The following is an 18266-nucleotide window of genomic DNA, read 5'->3' as shown; positions in this document are numbered from 1 at the left end:
GGGCGCTGATGACGCGGAGGAAAGAACACCAGCAACCACAGCGTCCCCCGGTAGGAATTGTACCCAGGACCTTCTAGCTGTGAGGCGACAGTGCTACCGACTGCGCCAGGGCCACCGTCCCCCCCCCCCCCAAAAGTGCCTGTTCTGCTCAAAGCTGTACTGTACCTGTTACAGGAGGGGGGCTGTGTGCGATGGTGCGATTCTCCTCAGGAGCCATCATGCTCTTCAGGTCGGACTCCAACACTGGGGGGCGACAAACAAGGATCCTGCAGGTGTACACGCAGCGCTTACGGGCATCAAGGGTACTCCAGTACACCCTGGAACACCTGGGGAGAGGGAGGGAGGGAGAGAGAGAGAGATAAACAAGACAGACACATGCAGTCAGTGGTGGGAAAAAAGTAAAGCAAAGTAACTAGTGACTAAAGTTCTCAAATAAATGTAGAGGAGTAAACGTACAATATTTGATTCAAGATGTAGTGGAGTAGAGGTAAAAGTATTGGAAATTGGAAATACTCAGTAACGTACAAATACCTCAAAACTGTACAGTACTTGAGTAAATGTACTTAGTTACTTTACACCACTGCATGCGGTTTATTCATTATCATCTTTATGAATCACTATCTCTATCTCCTGAAGGTCAATGTGTTGTTGGAGACATTGAGATTCACACCTGCAATCTGCTTAACTAGGCCTAGAATTATTGAATGCTTTAACCAGTGAAAAATAGCAGATATACAAGCTCACAGCGCGGCACTCTGAGCTTGTAGATCTGCTATTTTTGAAAAAGTCGTGAAAATGTGTGCAAATCTTTGAATATATGTATTTTCAAAGCGAATGTTTGTAACTCAAATTTTGCTTCTGGGGGGTCCCTGGAACTAAATATTTTGAGATGGGGGTCCGTGGCCAAATACATATCATTTTGAGGGTCCTTCACATGAAAAGGTTTGAGAACCACTGACATAGTAGTCTCTCAAGAACAGACTAACTGAGCTCCAGTTAAGTGAAAAGGACCTTTTCTTTGACGATGGCTGGCCAGATTGCTGACATAGAAACATAGGTTTATCAAAAAATCTTCAAAAGACACTTATAGAATCGGGTCAAAATTCAAATTTTCACGATTTTTCAAAAATAGCAGATCTACAAGCTTGCAGCGCGGCACTAGTTAAAGCATAAAATAATAATACACAATAATGTGTACCCGTTCTGAATGGGTTAACAGAATAACATGAAGTGATACTCACTGGTAACCAATGGGGAAGAGTTTTCGCTTGCAGTCGGACAGCTCTGTCAGTATGCCCAAGCAGTCGATAGACATGGAGCCTGAAACAACAGAGTGTGTGTGAGGGTGTTTAAATCCAAGGAAAGACAAACGTTATTAGCCTGGCATGGCCAGACTAACATCACTCCATTTCTAAGGGGCGGATTTAGTATTAGTTTTAGTCATCATCTAGCATAGTTTTTATTTAGTTTTTGTCAGTGAAAGTAGGTAGACGCCGAACATTTTTTGTCATATTTTTAGTCGACGAAATGAGCACTGCATCAGACCTACCTATCTTCATGTGGACGTTCTCAGCCTCCAGTCCAATCAGCCACTTCCTCTTCAGACTGATCCCCTCCAGGTCCACCAGAATCCTGCGCGTCACCTCGAACCCAGACACCACCTACAACACACACCGGAAAACATCTTAGCCATGGACTCTACAGAAAAGACTTCAGGACAGGTCAATACTTTCCAACTACTAGCCAACAGGCTATCGCTTGTTTGGTCAAAACGGCCTGTTTTCTATGGACCATAGCTTACACATGGATCATCACATGAAAGTGGTTCCTTGACCTTGAATAACAATTGCTCTTTATATTCTACAGTTGTTTGTTAAGCGGTAACGCCGCTAAAAGAAGAAAGGTTTCTACTGCAAACTGTGGTTGAGGTGAGGACTCTGACCTCTCCCTTGATGAGGTCCCTGTGCCGGGGACAGTACACCTTCTTGTCCTCCAGGAAGACACAGTGGCACTGGCGGGCACACATGAAGTGGTAGCTGCTGGTGCAGGAGGTCAGCCCGCAGCCCACCGTGGCCCCGGGCCTTTGGCACTTCTCACAGCGCTGAGAGAGAGAGAGCGAGAGAAAGACACAAACACATTATGGCTTTCATAAACACACTTTAAAGGTGTACAGGAAACGTTCTATGTGTGTGTGTGTGTGTGTGTGTGTGTGTGTGTGTGTGTGTGTGTGTGTGTGGGAGCAGCTTTGGCACCAATTAGCCAATGAGGGGAGCAGGACCGCCCTTTAGCCAATGAGGGAGCAGCGTTCTCGGGAGACGTCACCACCTAATTGGTGCCAATACAGACAGCACTCATCACCCTACTTGCGCGCTCTGCTGGTGCACAAGCAGGCCATATTTTGGCTACGAGTGCACAAGACGCAAGTTGGCACTTGGACAGAGTGCAGTCTAGTTGTTAGAGCTACCTTACCAATGATCTATGTCAGACTGTGTGTGCCTAACGTACTTCTCCCCATGATAATCATGTACATTAAAAGCATAACAATCACCACCTAGAATATTGTTTCCGACTCCTATCGCCTCATCAATTACTGATTGATCCAGAATTCCACGACTAGTGTGTAAAGAAGAGTCACACGATTATCTTACCAGGCGTTTCCCCCTCTGAACGGCCATGTGGACGTTCTTCAGAGCGCCGTCGTCGTCCTCAAACACCTCCGCTGACCACAGGGCACAGTTCACATGGGTCCACTCGTTCTGACCCATGTAGAGAAGCCTGCCGCCCTCCTGTAGCGCGCACACGCACACACACACACACACACACACACACACACACACACACACACACACACACACACACACACACACACACACAGGGAATATCAGTAAAGTAAGTACTAAGCCTTATCGACAGTATGAGCCTAGAAAATATAAAGAGTTAGCTATTGCCCACATTTATTTTGGCTTGAGGCGCGGTGGAAACCCTTTAGACTTACGTTTGTGTTCTCGTCTCCGTACTTCAGGCACAGAACACACTGTCTGTTGTCACTCACTCCAGGTGGTGGGGGAAGCTCTGGACTGTCTTCACGATCTGAGGACAACGTCAGTAAGAAGAGTTAGGACTTCCTTTCAAGGGAAAGGCGCAGCCCACTGTGTGCTTCACATTCTTGCCAATATACACAATGACTCTCTGAAGAAGTTTCTCAAAGAGGTAGGGCTTGGCACCAGAGTACTTGAAGACGCTGTGAAATGGGTTTTTATTTAGAAGTTTAAGTCTGAAACATCGTCTCAAACAATCAGAAGGCTCCATCCATTCAAGCAATGGAACCCTGGAATCTCACTCACTCTTTAAAACGTCATTTAGTCTCCTCTTGCCAGTGATTTCTTTCTCCCAATGTGCATGTAAACATCCTTTTAGCATTAATGTCTCACTGTACCACGTGCCGTTTACATTTCTGACTAATAAAGTATTCAATCAATCAATCAAAAGGTAATGCTGATGGTTACCGGGCAGCAGCGGGGGCGGTGGGGGGAGGGACGGAGGGAGCGCGGGCGGTGCTGGGGACGACGTTGGGGAGTCGGGTTCTCCGGGGGTCTTGGGCCGGGGGGCCGGGATGATCTTCTTCATGAGGTGAGGCTGCTCCGAGCGGGACTGCTCCTCCCTCTCCTGCCACTGGGCGTAGTTGTGGTCCAGCGATGGAGGTAGCACTGCGTTGGGGAGCAGACCACTGCTGGAGACAAACATACAAACTTTAAATCATGTTTCTGTTGTTTCAAATTGAATTCAAGCATTTCGAGCTTGTGGATCTGCTACTTTTGTGTGACACTGTTCTATGATCAAGTAGGGCATTACATTTACGAAAAAACCTTTGTAACCCATTTTTCACCCAGTGCCAATTGCCTAAGCTGTAATCCTGGGTGCTACAGCTTCACCCTGGGGAGGGCCACAAACTGAGCTCATGCTTCCTTCAGTGCATGAGGAGTGAGGAGGCCACTTCTTATCACTTGACATGGGGGAGCTTCCCACGTAGCGTATGGAAGGAACACGTTATTCCAACCAGTTCCTTTCCCCTCCATCAGGCACCCCGGCTGGCCAGGGGGAGGCAGTATAGAGAACAGGATTACTGCATGTTTTTGAACATGCAAACTCCACACAGAAAGGCCCTTTCGCCAACCCCACCAACTGATGACGTGGCGAAGAGAACACACCCACATCGTCCCATGGCGGGAATCGAACCCAGGACCTTCTAGCTGTGAGGCTACCGTGCACCCCTGTTTCTGTTTTAGCTGTGGTCATATAGTTTGCGACCAGATCCCCAGGGCGTCAGTGTAAAAAACCCTGGTGCTTAATTGAGGTCCTCTACTCAGGGATAGGGTTTTGCTCCAAGCTGCCTTTGATGTTAATGAGGCCTTTTAACTGCTGTGGTGACCAGGGTTACCGGGACATTGCTCTTGTCTTCTAAATACAGAGCTGACCTGTTCATTGTGGAAGTCTTTCTCCCATTACGGGGACGCAGCGAACTATGAGATATAAATAAACTATGAGACACAGTAAGGAACTTGTCTTAAGCATTATGATGTCTTGGCATACTGTATATTAGATAAGTTGTTATGTAACTGTCCCTGGAGTGTCATAATGAAAAGTTGTTTGTGGGCCTCAGGAAGAATAGCTGCTGCTATGCTCATGGATTAAAGCAAAACAAAATCTCACCACTGAAAAAATGTGTATGGCCAAGTACTGCCAACCAGCTGAAGATATCGGCAAAATCTCGATATTCCGACTTCCGAGGACCCGTTGTTTAGGGTTTAGGCTTAGCGTTAGCATTCGGCAGGTTAGCATTCACCAGCGTCGGCAGTTTAGCATTCACCAGCGTCGGCAGGTTAGCATTCACCAGTGTCGGCAGGTTAGCCTTGGACTACTGGGACAGCGAAACAACAGGACCTCGGAATAGCGCTACACTATCACAGAATCACAGATTCAGGCTTTAATTTGAGGAAACTACTCCATTAACCTTTGCATTTATGAAATATCTGAGATTATTAAGATGTTATGAAAGAAGCTTATGAACATATTGCTAGTTTGACCACTTCAAATGCTCTAATCTTTAAAAAATTATATGGAATCCAAATGACTGAAATGGTGGATCCTTAATAAACAGTAAAGTTACACAGCTTAAAGAAAATTAACCACTATTATGTTCACAACTTTAGGATGACCGTAGCACAAACAAGGGGTTAAGTTACTGCATGGAGTTGTTGAGGGATTTGCCCAATTATTTGGGGGCCCACATGTTGAGGAACACCAGAAACACTAGAATAATCAAGGGATCTTGTAAAGGCCGGGACGCTTGCTTTAAAACAGATTCCCAGCGTTACACAATAGTTGGCTCCCGTACACTCTCTGCATAACAGCTTCATTGTGCACCTGGTATGTACGATCACTTGGTAATAACTTTGTGACTGTTGATGCTTACTTGGCAGAGACTTTCTGTGCTTCCCAGAACCTGGACTCTTTGACTTTGAACCATGGGAAGAGCCGCTCCATTTGCTGTGAAAAACACAAACAACCACATGAGATGAGATGAGCTTCAGGGACGTCAGCACACAAACATAATGCCAGTATATCGTCACTGTCGGGCAGAAACATCTTTCCTTAACTTTTTGTGTTTTTTTCTAAATGAATGCCCTACAGCAGTGGTTTTCAACCCTTTTCATATCATCAAGGTCCATTTATTCTGCATTTGAGCCAAGGACCAACATTGATGAGATTTTGCCTCTCAGACCCAAAAGGTAGAATATTTTGTTATTGTTGGATAAGACTTTGCCCCAAATTCCATGCAGTATTGATGTTGGTAGGAGAGATAATAGGCACACATTGATCAAAATACTGTAACAATTCTTCTACATTTACTTATGTAGACTTCTTGTGAATTAAGTAATGCAGGTGTTTAACAATAATGTAACTCTTGAGAGCGTAAAACTAAACCAAATGGACCCGTAAGGGTCCATTAGGTTTCATTTTACACTTGGCTGGCTGTGTGGTTGCTATTGCTAAAGCAGTTTTGAGAAACTAGTATTGTGGCGCCTGCTTTTTGTAAATGCCAACTTTTCATTTAGTCGGGGGACTTAAGGATATCTCGCGCTAACCAGTCTAAAAGTAGCCCAAGGCATGCTCTAATGATTTAGCTAGGGCGCCCGAGTCGGCGACTTTCGGGGTCGCCACAGCTCCAGAAAACACCCCAAAAACTCTGAAAAGTGATGACTCATCACTTTTCATCACTAAACCATCGTTTTCTTGGGCCATTTGTAGCCCAAGGAATGTTTTTTGTGCAAAACAAATGCTTGCAATGGATTCAGCATCATTACAAACCCCTAGTTAGACCCCTCAAATCCAACTTAAATACCCAGAAAAAAGTGTTTTTCTGGATATTTTCCTCCTGTATAGAAAGTCGATGGGAGCCCAACTTGATTTGGCCGCTGTGGCGACCCCGAAGGTCGGCGACTCGGGCGCCCTAGCTAAATCATTAGAGCAAGCCCTGGGCTACATCTGTGCAAAATTTCGCACTTTTAGACTAATTAGCGCGAGATTACCATGTCATCTCCCTTAGGCCCCCGACTAATTCAGGTTAAGTTAGAGTAGTTAGATTAGATTTCTCGTGTTACTTTTATTTCATGTTAGCATAATTGGTGTTTAAAGTAAGTTTAGGTTTAGATTGTTTTATTTATTTATTGGTTTGCCCCAGGTGTTATTTCCTAATGTTTAAAACCCTTTAAAATTCATTTCTAAAAATAATTCATTGTCATATCATGCAAAACTAACAAGAGAGAAACGAAATGGTCAATAAAATCCAGACTTCACTTTCCAACCCGTATGGGACCGCCATGGAAGCCCTTCAAGGAGCCCTGGGGGTCCACTCATATAAGGGTTCCAGTATGAGAACCAGCAGGTCAGTCTCTCTCACCCGGATAAAGAAGTTCTTGACCATGCTGTTGGCCTTGCGGCTCTCCGGCTGTCCTCCGTCGCTGTTCATGGCCGTCTGGACGATGCGCACGATGTCATCGCTGAACTCCAGCTGCGCACACGCACGCACACACACACACACACACACACACAGACAGACAGTTAGTTTCTATTACTATAGACCAGTGTTTCTCAAACTTTTACATTTCAAGGTCTCCCGTTAACAGTATACAAATGGAACCAAATGGACCATTTGGTTCCATTTGTACACTGTCAGAGTTACAGACTTGTATGGGTCAATTTAGACCCCCATAAAGGAACCCAAAAAGTCCCTAGAAACCACTTTGAGAAACACTGCTGTAGACTGTAGACCATAACTGCGGTGTCAAGCGGCACATAGCCACACCGCAGCTTTGGCATCTACACGGCAGCGCTCTGGAAAAAGGTCTATACTTATGAGGACATAAACATTTTAGAATGCAATGTTTTTTTGTTGTTGTCATTTTCAACCCCAACCTAGTCTCACATAGCCAGACAACTATTCCACAATCTCCGAATGCTATATAGAGTCTGGAACGACAGCTCCCGAACGGCGAGTATCGGAAGTAGTCACTGCTGCACGGAACTGTAGACCCATTGGAAACATAACAGAAGCACACTAGCACAGGCAGAGTCATTCGAGCGGCATATTCTTGTTACTGTATGTGTGTATAGTTTAAGAAAACATTAGTAACACCAACAACACCAGAGAAAGACAAAATAACGCCCCAAAATATATTGAAAGAAGTCCAGTAGGACTACTGCACCAAGGGTCACATCCGCTTTATCCCATACTCATCATAAGACTTCCGTTGCAGTCTGGCCACACGAGACTAACCCCAACCCTACAGACTCAGACTCAGTGTCTGAACTTGTAGAGCTGCTTTCCTCTTCGACCCTGGATTTGAGCCCGGTTTCCTGCGCAAGTCCTAACATTTTTACCACTGAGCTAATAATAGTCGTCTCTGTCGGGTGGATTTCAGGATTCAAATTCAAAAGTAGCAAATGTAGCAGATCTACAAGCTTGAAACGTGGTGGCACAAAGCAATGCTATGTAATGTGATGTACTCTTGATTAAAAAAAACTGCAGTTTAAATTAACGTGTAAACCAAATACTACTATATTTGTGGGGACGCTTGGCCCTCACAAGTATAGCAACACAAGAACACACACATAATTAGTTTGACACAGTGCCCTGGTTCTCATACACCCCCCCCCCCCCCCCCCCCCCCCCCCCCCCCCCCCCCCGCCCCTCGCTGATGTGCGAGTATCACACTACTCTCTCTGTGAACATTACACAACATTCTCCCTGTGTCTCGGTCTCTCTCTCCCCCTTTCCAGTAGTGTAAAAAAGTACTCACATAGTTTACTTGAGTAAAAGTATCAATACAGCAGTATAGAAGCTCTGTTACAAGTAAAGGTACAAAGGTTTTGGTATCAAGATATACTTAAAAGTACCAAAAGTAGAAAGTACTCATTGTGCACTATGTCCCATTTCACAAGTTCAAAATGTATACAAATCTTTTGAAAATAGCATTTGTGATCTACAAACTCTATGCGTCGCGATGCTCTGTAAGCTTGTAGATAGAAATGTATATAGGCCTGAAGTGGTTACTGTATGATTTGTGATAATAATCTAAATCTGCAAAGTAACTATTAACAAAAGCTGTCAAATAATAGTGGAGAAAAAAGTACAATATTTGCCTCCGAGATGTAGCAGAGTACTGAAAATTGGAAACACTGCAGTAAAGTAAAAAATACCTAAACATTTGACTTAAGTTCAGTACTTGAGTAAATGTAGGTAGTAAAGTTTACACCACTGCTTCCACTGCTCAACATTCTCTCTGGTGTCAGAAAGCCCTTGTGTCTCTGTCTGCACCATGATTTTCTCAGCCCCTCTCTTCTGCCCTTCTGCTAAAGTGAACTTCTGCTGAACTTTTATGGTAAGTCCTCAGTCTGCCCCCAGGCATGTCTAGGCCCAGGTGTTTGAAAATCTACACCCTTGATCACGCAATACGGAGGCAATGGTACTGAAGGAAGGCTGTAAGGACGCCACAAAGGAATTACATCTAAAGACACCGTTGCTGTGGGGCAGATCCCTCTTATCTCCATATTCTAACCTTTTGTGTTCCAATATTTTCCGTTAAAGAATTCCCTACTCGATCATACTACAGCGTCACACAAAAGCATCAAAAGTAGCAGATCTACAAGCTTGAAACGTGGCGATATTTCTGAATTTGGATTCTGAAAAGTAACAGTTTTGCACATGTGAGGTTCCACCTGACGGAGAAGATTATTAAGACATTATCTACAACTACAACTCCTCTTCTTTTCTGAAGACAAATGTGATGCATCTAAGTAACGCTTGTTATCTTGGTAGCACAACGTGCTATATCTTGACACTCTCATGTGCAATTTCTTATCGCAAAATCTTAAGAGTGATATACTTAGTTGTGCCCACAGACAAGTGTCTATTTTCGGTTCGCCACGTGGCATGCAGTGACGCAACCCATGGACGGATTAAAGTGAAAATGGACCCTGGGGACAACATCTCCACGGGCCTCCTGCCCAGATTCAGATGCTGCCGTTTTTGAATAGCCAAAGTGTAAAATATGGTTAAAGTGGCTAAAATGATTGTGATGCCATTAACGGCGATGCCCCCTCCCTCATTAGAAAATGAGGGGTCTTCAACGTTTTCAGGCCAAGGACCTCTTAGTTGAGCGAGAGATGAAGCAGGGACCCCCACAACCTTTTCATAGATTCCATATACAGTAGTTTCATCGTTTGACAGCACAATCATCTGTGTATTTTGGATTCATGACAATTTGTGTTTTCAGATATTTAACCACTTGAACGGTCAACACTTAGTAAACTTGACCTTTCACACTGTACTTAGTCTGCTCTTTTTCTCCTCTACACCAAAGCTCTTTGCCAAAAATAGCCGATCTGCGAGGCGTTGTGAGCTTGTAGATCTGCTATTTTTGGATTAAGTCCTCAGAATATGGAAGCTAGGGTTCAATTGGTTAATATAAAAAAGGGGAAAAAAGTCACACAAATATTTGGAGGACCCCAGTAGTAACTCTGGGGACCCCCTAGGGGTCCCGGACCCCCTGTTGAAGACCCTTGATTTATTTGAACTAAAGGTTGTTATGCATATGGACAATCAAAATATGTTGGACATATTTTCTTTTGATGTGGTGGTGGTATAATTAAAGCAATGTGGTGTGGCACATATCAGTGTGGTACACTGACTATCAAGAAAATAAAATCACACTTGTGTGAACTGAGCGGTGGTGTGTGTGTGTGTGTGTGTGTGTGTGTGTGTGTGTGTGTGTGTGTGTGTGTGTGTGTGTGTGTGTGTGTGTGTGTGCAACAGCGCCCCTCCCTTAACATGTGTGGTCAGAAAAGGTTACTGCAGGCTACGGACACGGAGACAGACAGACAGACAGACAGACAGACCCACACACACGGCCACGTATAGGAGCGTTGTGACCACCACTCAAAAACATGGCTCTACATGTCCAAAAGGTTGCTGACCCCATGCAGACCTACCGCCTATTGGGGAACCCTGCACTACACCATCTCTCTGCATGTGTTTACCTTGCTTATGGCAAGTCACTCTGGATAAGAGTGTCTGCTAAATGCCTAAAATGTAGATTGTGGGGAGCAGACAATAAAGCAGTCAGAATGATGATGTTTGCAGGCTTCTCCATTGCTGTGCTGAAGTTCACTGACTGCTGACCCTGTCCATGGTGCTGAACCAGCTTTTCAGAACATACAGCACCGTGGTTTGTTTGGGAAATGCATTCGGTTCATTTCAGCACAGTATAAAAAAGAAAAAAAAGAATCATATTTAACTAGAAGAAGTGCTCTTCCGAGCACAGGTCTCCACCAGCCACGCGTCCTGGTGGTGCTATAATAGGCCAATGTAAAAATGGTGGCATGTGTTCTTCACCAATCTTAGACCTTTCATGGCGCCACCATGAGGCTGATTTGAACATTTTGTAGTGTAATTTCTTCCTTGGCCTTTTGCGATTGTGTGTGCACAATTTCATTACAATTGCACACTGTGTTTGATTTGAGGCATTTTGTTCGAAACTGATCAATCCTGCAAAGTTTGGAGGCCAATCTTAGCCAATCAGGATTGAATATTTAATACGGGACAGATCCGTCTTGATCATATGACTGTAGAGATACTGTGTACTGATTTGTGTTAATTTTGGGTAAAATCTGAAGGAATAATATCCAAAAATGTGTCTTACATAAGTCGGCCTCCTGGTGGCGCTATAAAAGGCTGATGTGAAAAATACAAGGAAAGGGATTTTCCTTGGCCTATAGGGAGTGCGCTTACAAAGTTTGAAACTGATCGGTGAAAAAAACACGAATAGTTATAGTGCCACCATGAGGCTGATTTCAAAAATTTGAAGTGACATTTCTTCCTCGGCCTAGTGGGAACATGTGTGCGCGATTTCATGTTAATTGCACTCTGCGTTTGTGATTTGAGGCATTTTGTCCAAAACGGACCAATCTTACAAACTTTGAAAGCCAATCTCAGCCAATCAGGATGGAATATGGACAATCAGACAGATCTGTGTCGATCACATGACTGTAGAGACACTGTCTACCGATTTGCGTGATTTTTGGACAAAATCTGTAGGAGTAGTGTACAGAAATGTGTTTTGCAAACATCGGCCTCATGGTGGCGCTAGAACAGGGCCATTCGAAAAATGTGGGGCAGAGGTTCTGAATTGGCATCCAGGGAGTGTGTGTGCTCATTTTGGCAGCGACCGGGCCAACGGCGCCGGAGATTAGCTGTACACAAACTTGGAGGACGCACGGACGCACGGACAGGGGCGAAAACATACTCTCCCCCTGCCTTCGGCTGGTGGAGACAATTATATGATACATATACATTTAATAAATACCATTTGTTTACTTTTTTTCCCCACAGAATCAAAGGTTTTATGGTCACCAGGATCCACGATGGCTTGATTCTAGCCTCAAAATAACTGATAATAAATCAAATATTAAATGAAATAATAAATATATATATATATATATATTTTTCTTTCTTTTGTAAATTTTTGAGTGGCACCAGAAAACCATGCCCACTGCTATGCCCATATTTAGATCGTGTCAAAGGTCATGTCTCACCTAGACACAGGATCTGACAAGAATTTTGGCCTGATTAGCTCAACGAAAAATAGAAACCGCGTTCAAATCCGAGGTAGAAGTGGAGAGTTACATACAGTAGTTCAGCTTACATACGACTCCTCAGGTGAGCCAAAGGCAGCAGAAAAAAGAAAAGCAGCCCAAAACTCACCACTGATTTATAGTGGCCCTGATCCATCTTCTTCTCCACAGACTCCAGGTCGGGCGGGGCGTCGCTGGCCGATGGGGGGTTGACCTCGGTCAGGACGGGAGGGTCGGGTCCTTCTGGAGAGCGACGGGACGGCAGGCTCTCCTCCGTCTCTGGGTTCAGTTCCGGAGGCTTCACCGCCTGCCGACACAGACACACGCGGTCAGTTCACACTCAAGTGGCGAGAGGGTTTGTGTGTGTGTGTGTGTGTATGTGTGTGTGTGTGTGTGTGTGTTAGGGCATTCACGAATAGTGATTTTTAGTATTCGAATTATTCGACCTCAAAGTATTCGAATAGTCGAATATTCAACAGGACTGGCCAAACTGTCAAATATTAAGTAAGCAAGAGGCGAACAACGCTCACAACGCCTCGCGTTGCGAGGCGTTGTGAGCATGTAGATCTGCTATTTTCACAATATTTATCTGCGGAACCGAGTCACATTAAATGTAAAAACTACAATTCCAAGTGCTTGTCAGGGTGGGGGTCCCCAGTTAAAATATATTTATTTTGGGGGTCACGGCCTAAAAAGGTTTGAGAACCATTGACAACTCATTCTTATGACTTCCTATCTAGCCAAGCTTTATAAATTATATATTTTTTAAAGAGAAAAAAAATTAAAAGAAAAAAGGGAATATTCGACTTCGGTGAACAACGTCGAATAGTGAGGGGTCGCAGCCTGAAAAGGTTGAGAACCCCTGCTTTAGAGCAGTGTTGCTCAACCACTGTGCCTGGGGACCTTTGGTGTGCCCCTGAGAAGGGTCAAGTGTGCCCCTTGAAACTGTTTGAAAGCCAGTATTGTATTTATCATTTTAAAAATGATTTAAACTAGTGAAAGCGTTCAATCTACAAGTTCAGATCTACAAGTTCAATCTACAAGCACACAACGCCTCGCGGTGCGAGGCGTTGTGTGCTTGTAGATCTGCTGTTTTCACTACTGTTGTGTGACAGCCTTGTATGATGAAGCAGGGCTTTACTTTGCGAAGAAACATACACATTTGAAACTTGGGAGATACAAGGTTTCTTTCTTCCCGACAGTGACGATATTTACACCCCTGTATTATGTTGGTGTGCCCATGGATTCTTGGGACATGAAAGGTGTTCCCATGCAGAAAAAAGGTTGAGAAACACTGCTTTAGAGAACAGGGACGTCAGAGTGCTAAGGTTAGGTTGAGGATCTTGGGGAGGGGACGTTCATTCACCCCCACCAGTCAGGGGTCCCCTCACCTGTCTGTAGCGCAGCAGGTGTGTGGAGGTGCGCGAGTTGAGCAGGGCGGTGAGGATGTGGCGGACGCAGCCCTGCAGCTCCTTCTCCAGGGCCGTCCTCCACTCGGCCGGCTGCTGCTCCGTGCAGTTGGTGCAGGTGTAGGCCACGCTCTCTGGCAGCTTGGACAGCAGCTCGTACATCTCGTCTGGAAGGAATCGAGGAATCAAGACATCAAATCAAGTTTATTTATAAACCATTTTTTATCTTAGGCCTGAACACATTATGACGCAATATTTTATGCTTTAAATATAAAACAAATAGCAGATATACAAGCTCACAGCGCGGCACCGAGTGCCGCGCTGCAAGCTTGTAGATCTGCTATTTTTGAAAAATCGTGAAAATTAGAATTTTTTACCCGATTCTATAAGTGTCTTTTGAATCATTCTAAGATTTTTGGAAAAAACCTATGTTTCTATATGTCAGCAATCTGGCCAGCCATCGTCAAAGAAAAGGTCCTTTTCACTTAACTGGAGCTCAGTTAGTCTGTTATTGAGAGACTACTATGTCAGTGGTTCTCAAACGGACCCCCAAAATGATATTTATTTGGCCATGGACCCCCATTTCAAAATATCTAGTTCCAGGGACAACCCAGAAGCAAAATTTGAGTTACAAACGTTCGCTTTGAAAATACATATATTCAAAGATTTGCACACATTTTCACGACTTTTTCAAAAATAGCGGATCTACAAGCTTGCAGTGAGCTGTGAGCTTGTATATCTGCTATTTTTCACTGGTTAAAGCATTCAATAATTCTAGGCCTAAATGGGTTTAAAAAACTACTTTTGTTGCTATAGAGGGCATGCACGTGACATCATCATCATCATACTCAGAAGTTATTGCGGGAACGAACGCCTACTGAGTGGCAAAAAAGAAAAGTCCTATCTGATTCATGCATTATATGACGTTAAACAACGTTAAACTCACTTTGCCACTTGATTTGCTACTCTATTTGCCATTCACTTTATTCATGTGCATACCCTTTATACAGACATTTCATCAGCACAACAAATACAAACAGTAGTAAAAAGCATACAGAAGCATGCTAGAAATTTAAAATCATTGAGAACATGTTGAAGTGGAAACGATGAGCTAAGAGCGAGGAGAACATGATCAGGAGGATTTGAATGCTTGCGAGTAAAAAACGGTTTTGAGCCTGTATTTAAAAGATTCAATGGAGGGGCAGATCTAACAGAGAATGGAATGCTCTAACAGCAGAGGGGCTTCGAAAGAGAAGGCGCGGAACGGACGTCGGGACGGCTAATATCCCCAAGTGGGTTGACCTGAGGTGCCAGCTAGTGGTGGGGGGGTAATTTACAAGGCCAGTCCATTAAAGGTGATACACCATGAAAATTCACTTTTCCTATTTTAAAACCTTTTTTTAGCACCTATCCTCACAAAGTCCCATTTCAGACCGTTGTGTCTTTCTCTGGTTTTGGGAAGGTGGAGGTTAAAAGCATCCCACAGGTTCTCAAAACAGGCTGTCCAGATTTGCTGCCGTTTGTGACGTCATAAACGGCAGTTTTTGAAGAAAAAAGAAAGAAAATCAAAAAAAAAAAATTGTGGTACTGCAGCTGAAAATGCTCTGAGAGCCATTAAAAAATTAGAGGCTCTCTATTCAGGAGTGGTAATTTAGCCTCAAACCTTTTGAAAAACGTTTTTGGGACATAAACAATATGACATAAATACTTTTTAAATGCATGGTGTATCACCTTTAAGGGCTTTGTAAACAAAAAGGAGTCGTAAAATGTATTCTAAACCGTACTGGCAGTCAGTGGAAGTCATTATCCCAGACGCTGTCAGGTCCCACATCCTTCAGTGTCTAAGCACCACCACTGGGTTGGATGGATGGATGCTACTGACCTGTGAGGTTCTCACACCTGGCGTGGACCCAGTGGTCACAGCGGCCACACTGCATCATCTTGCTGTCGTAGTCGTCATCGTCATAGCACTTATCACACAGTGGGCAGAAGTTCCCTGAGAGATTTAACACCACAACGCTTAGATCCAATAAACAACAATAATAGTGCTACTACAATGATTTTATTTGCTCTGTACTTTTGCCACACCAAATAAATAGTGGTTGCTGAACCTGCCAACTTAAAACAGGTACATTTAGCTGTTAAGAAATCTATTCACACTTGTGATATGGATTTTCCATACTTTTGTGTTCCATCTATTTAGCCATTTCTGTGTGCATCTAGGACTGTAAAGTAAATGCCTGCTAAACTATTCTTAAAACTATACTTTTATATATTATAATGCTCAGTTATAGTGCTCGGTGTGAATGAACACAGGTGTAGGCCTAATCCATGATTGTAACTGTAGTGCTTTTTACAGGGACTAGTTTCATTGTGTTATTCCTGTTTTGCCCCGGATGAAGGTCGACTGACTGAAAGCATGGCTTTCATTAAATTAACTTGCAATGATCCATGTGTCCTAGAATATCTTTCTCTGATATTCTGTTCAGTTTTCAGGAAAGACGAGTGAGTGTGGCCATCCAGTAATCTATTCCAAGACTTCATCACAGCTCCACCAGACTCCAGATGTTGACCTTCAGCTCACCTTTAGCAAAGAGTTTGGCACAGTCATGACACATGGAGAAGTCATGTGACCACTGGGCGTCCCAGGACTTCCCTGGTTTGGTGGCTCCGCAACTCTTACAGCGCACACACTTGGTGCAGACCTGGACAGTGAGAAAGAAAACATAGCCAGTGACTAAATGGCAGGAACTGCGACACTTGCAGACAGCTGTACGTACATAGTGACACTGGTGTGAAAGTGACAATCCAAAACAAAGGTTCACAAACTTTCGAGGCCACGACCCCCCCAAAAGAATCATATTTGAACTGGGGACCCAACCACCTTGACAAGCATTTGAAATGTAGGAGTTGAGGTATTACATTTAGTTTGACTTAGTTTGAAAATAGCTGATCTACAAGCTCACCCCAGCCTAGATCAGGAGCGAATCTACGGTTCAAAGATTCAATCTTACAGGACGGTCAGGGCCGTCCAAGAGAATGTTCAAACATGTTTGATATTTATCTGGATCGCTACTGTCTGAGTGGACAGAGTGAACAGCATAGCGAGAGCCACAGTCGCTCACCACAGAGAGAAAGACTAGTAATATACTGTATTATCACACTATAACAGAGTGACTGACAGTGACATATCACACAAGTCCAGAAGGAGCTAATACAATCACCGGCAGCGGCACCTGCCGCGGAATTGCCGCGGCAGGCACAGAACAGGACCGGCAGGTCTGACCGGCAGCCGCCGCACGGACCGGCAGTTAGGACCGGCGGCCGCCGCACAGACCGGCAGGTAGGACCGGCAGCCGCCGCACGGACCGGCAGCCGCCGCACGGACCGGCAGGTCCGGCAGGTTGGACCGGCGGCCGTCGCACAGACCGGCAGGTAGGACCGACGGCCGCTACAAGTATCCCTCCACAAGTCATATGATTCATGATTCATTCAAGTCTACAAGAAGACAGACGTGAGGTGAATGAGTTGACTTTTGGCACGGAGAGCTGTTCAAACAACCTGTGGTGAGTTGGGACAGCTCATGCTTACAGATATGTGGGAAGAACACTGTCTATAAACGTGTCTTCTCAGACATAATTTATAACACCACTGCAAATAAACCAGCTCCATTCATTGTTTACCATCTGCCAGTCAGCTACTGCTGCGGCGTCCGCACGTGATGACAAGAGACGAAACGACACGAGGCGCTGCGTTAGGTCAGCCCAGAGAATCTGAATAGAATCCTGAAGTGTGTAATGCCTCATTGTTTTAAGTGTGTCCACGTTTAAGATAATTTCCTGTTGTTTGTGAGGATGCTACTAGATTTCAACATCATTTAAGGACCTTGGAGGGCATCGGTTAAGGTCCTTGGGAGGCTAGTGGGTCACTTCGTGCCGCACTATAAGCTTGTAGATATTCTATTTTTAAAAAATCGTTTTTTTTCGAATCTTTGAATATATTTGATTGGCCCTGGCAGTAGCCCTGCCACGGGGAAGCGCAGGAGGTAAACTCCAAGAAAACGAGCACTCTTTTTTCAATCGGACTGCTTTGTTGTTGCTTGTTGTTGTTTTTTTAGTTGTTTTTTTTCTAATACAAGTCTTAATGCAAGTCTTTGCCCCAGGCAAAAAATGGGGTCCGCAAGAAAATACACATCATTTTGGGGGTCCTTGACATGAAAGTTTGAGAACCAGTGCTTTACTTTGTCCTGTGATATAGTATGTGTGGTGAATGGGAGAAGGTTGTGGAGTGGAGGAGGAGAAGGAGGAGGAGGCATCCATACCCAGACTCTCTTCTTCTTGGTGGGTCTGGTGGGATGGTTGGGACCCAGGCACTCTGGGTGATAGCTGTTACGGCACTTATCACACTCTAGCAGCTGCTGCTACAGGGAAGAGACAAGGTGTGAGGTTAAGTTAGATCCTTTAAAAAAAGTCCAGTTAGTTCAGTGGCAGCGGCAGACACGTGGATGCTGGAGTCATTACCTTTGCTGTCGAGCAGAAACCTTGAGTCTCCATATTTCATATTTTTATATATTAAATAAAGCAAAAAGCAAAAATAAACTAGAAGCAGTGCTCTTCCGAGCACAGGTCTCCACCAGGCCACACAAATCGGCCTGTTATAGCGCCA

The 18266-nt window shown here is 44.4% G+C and overlaps 1 protein-coding gene across 1 annotated transcript in view; it reads right to left on the bottom strand.

The window, feature by feature from the left end:
- Positions 1–18266, bottom strand: part of kmt2a (lysine (K)-specific methyltransferase 2A) — a gene marked incomplete at its 5' end in the record, with an annotated part of 70851 nt that overhangs the window by 20018 nt on the left and 32567 nt on the right. Inside the window, 14 exons of the mRNA XM_080731936.1 lie at positions 166–326; positions 1242–1320; positions 1550–1661; positions 1937–2101; positions 2649–2786; positions 2996–3090; positions 3507–3730; positions 5474–5547; positions 6962–7072; positions 12323–12499; positions 13584–13768; positions 15484–15597; positions 16186–16306; positions 17923–18021. Coding sequence (XP_080588062.1) covers positions 166–326; positions 1242–1320; positions 1550–1661; positions 1937–2101; positions 2649–2786; positions 2996–3090; positions 3507–3730; positions 5474–5547; positions 6962–7072; positions 12323–12499; positions 13584–13768; positions 15484–15597; positions 16186–16306; positions 17923–18021 — 1855 coding nt within the window. The remainder of the gene's footprint in view (positions 1–165; positions 327–1241; positions 1321–1549; positions 1662–1936; positions 2102–2648; positions 2787–2995; positions 3091–3506; positions 3731–5473; positions 5548–6961; positions 7073–12322; positions 12500–13583; positions 13769–15483; positions 15598–16185; positions 16307–17922; positions 18022–18266) is intronic.

This window comes from Nannobrachium achirus (genome assembly GCF_963921795.1).
Source record: "Nannobrachium achirus genome assembly, chromosome: 8".
Lineage (NCBI taxonomy): Eukaryota > Metazoa > Chordata > Actinopteri > Myctophiformes > Myctophidae > Nannobrachium > Nannobrachium achirus.
The sequence above is the reverse complement of the archived record's forward strand: the minus strand, read 5'-3'. Positions and strand labels throughout refer to the sequence as shown.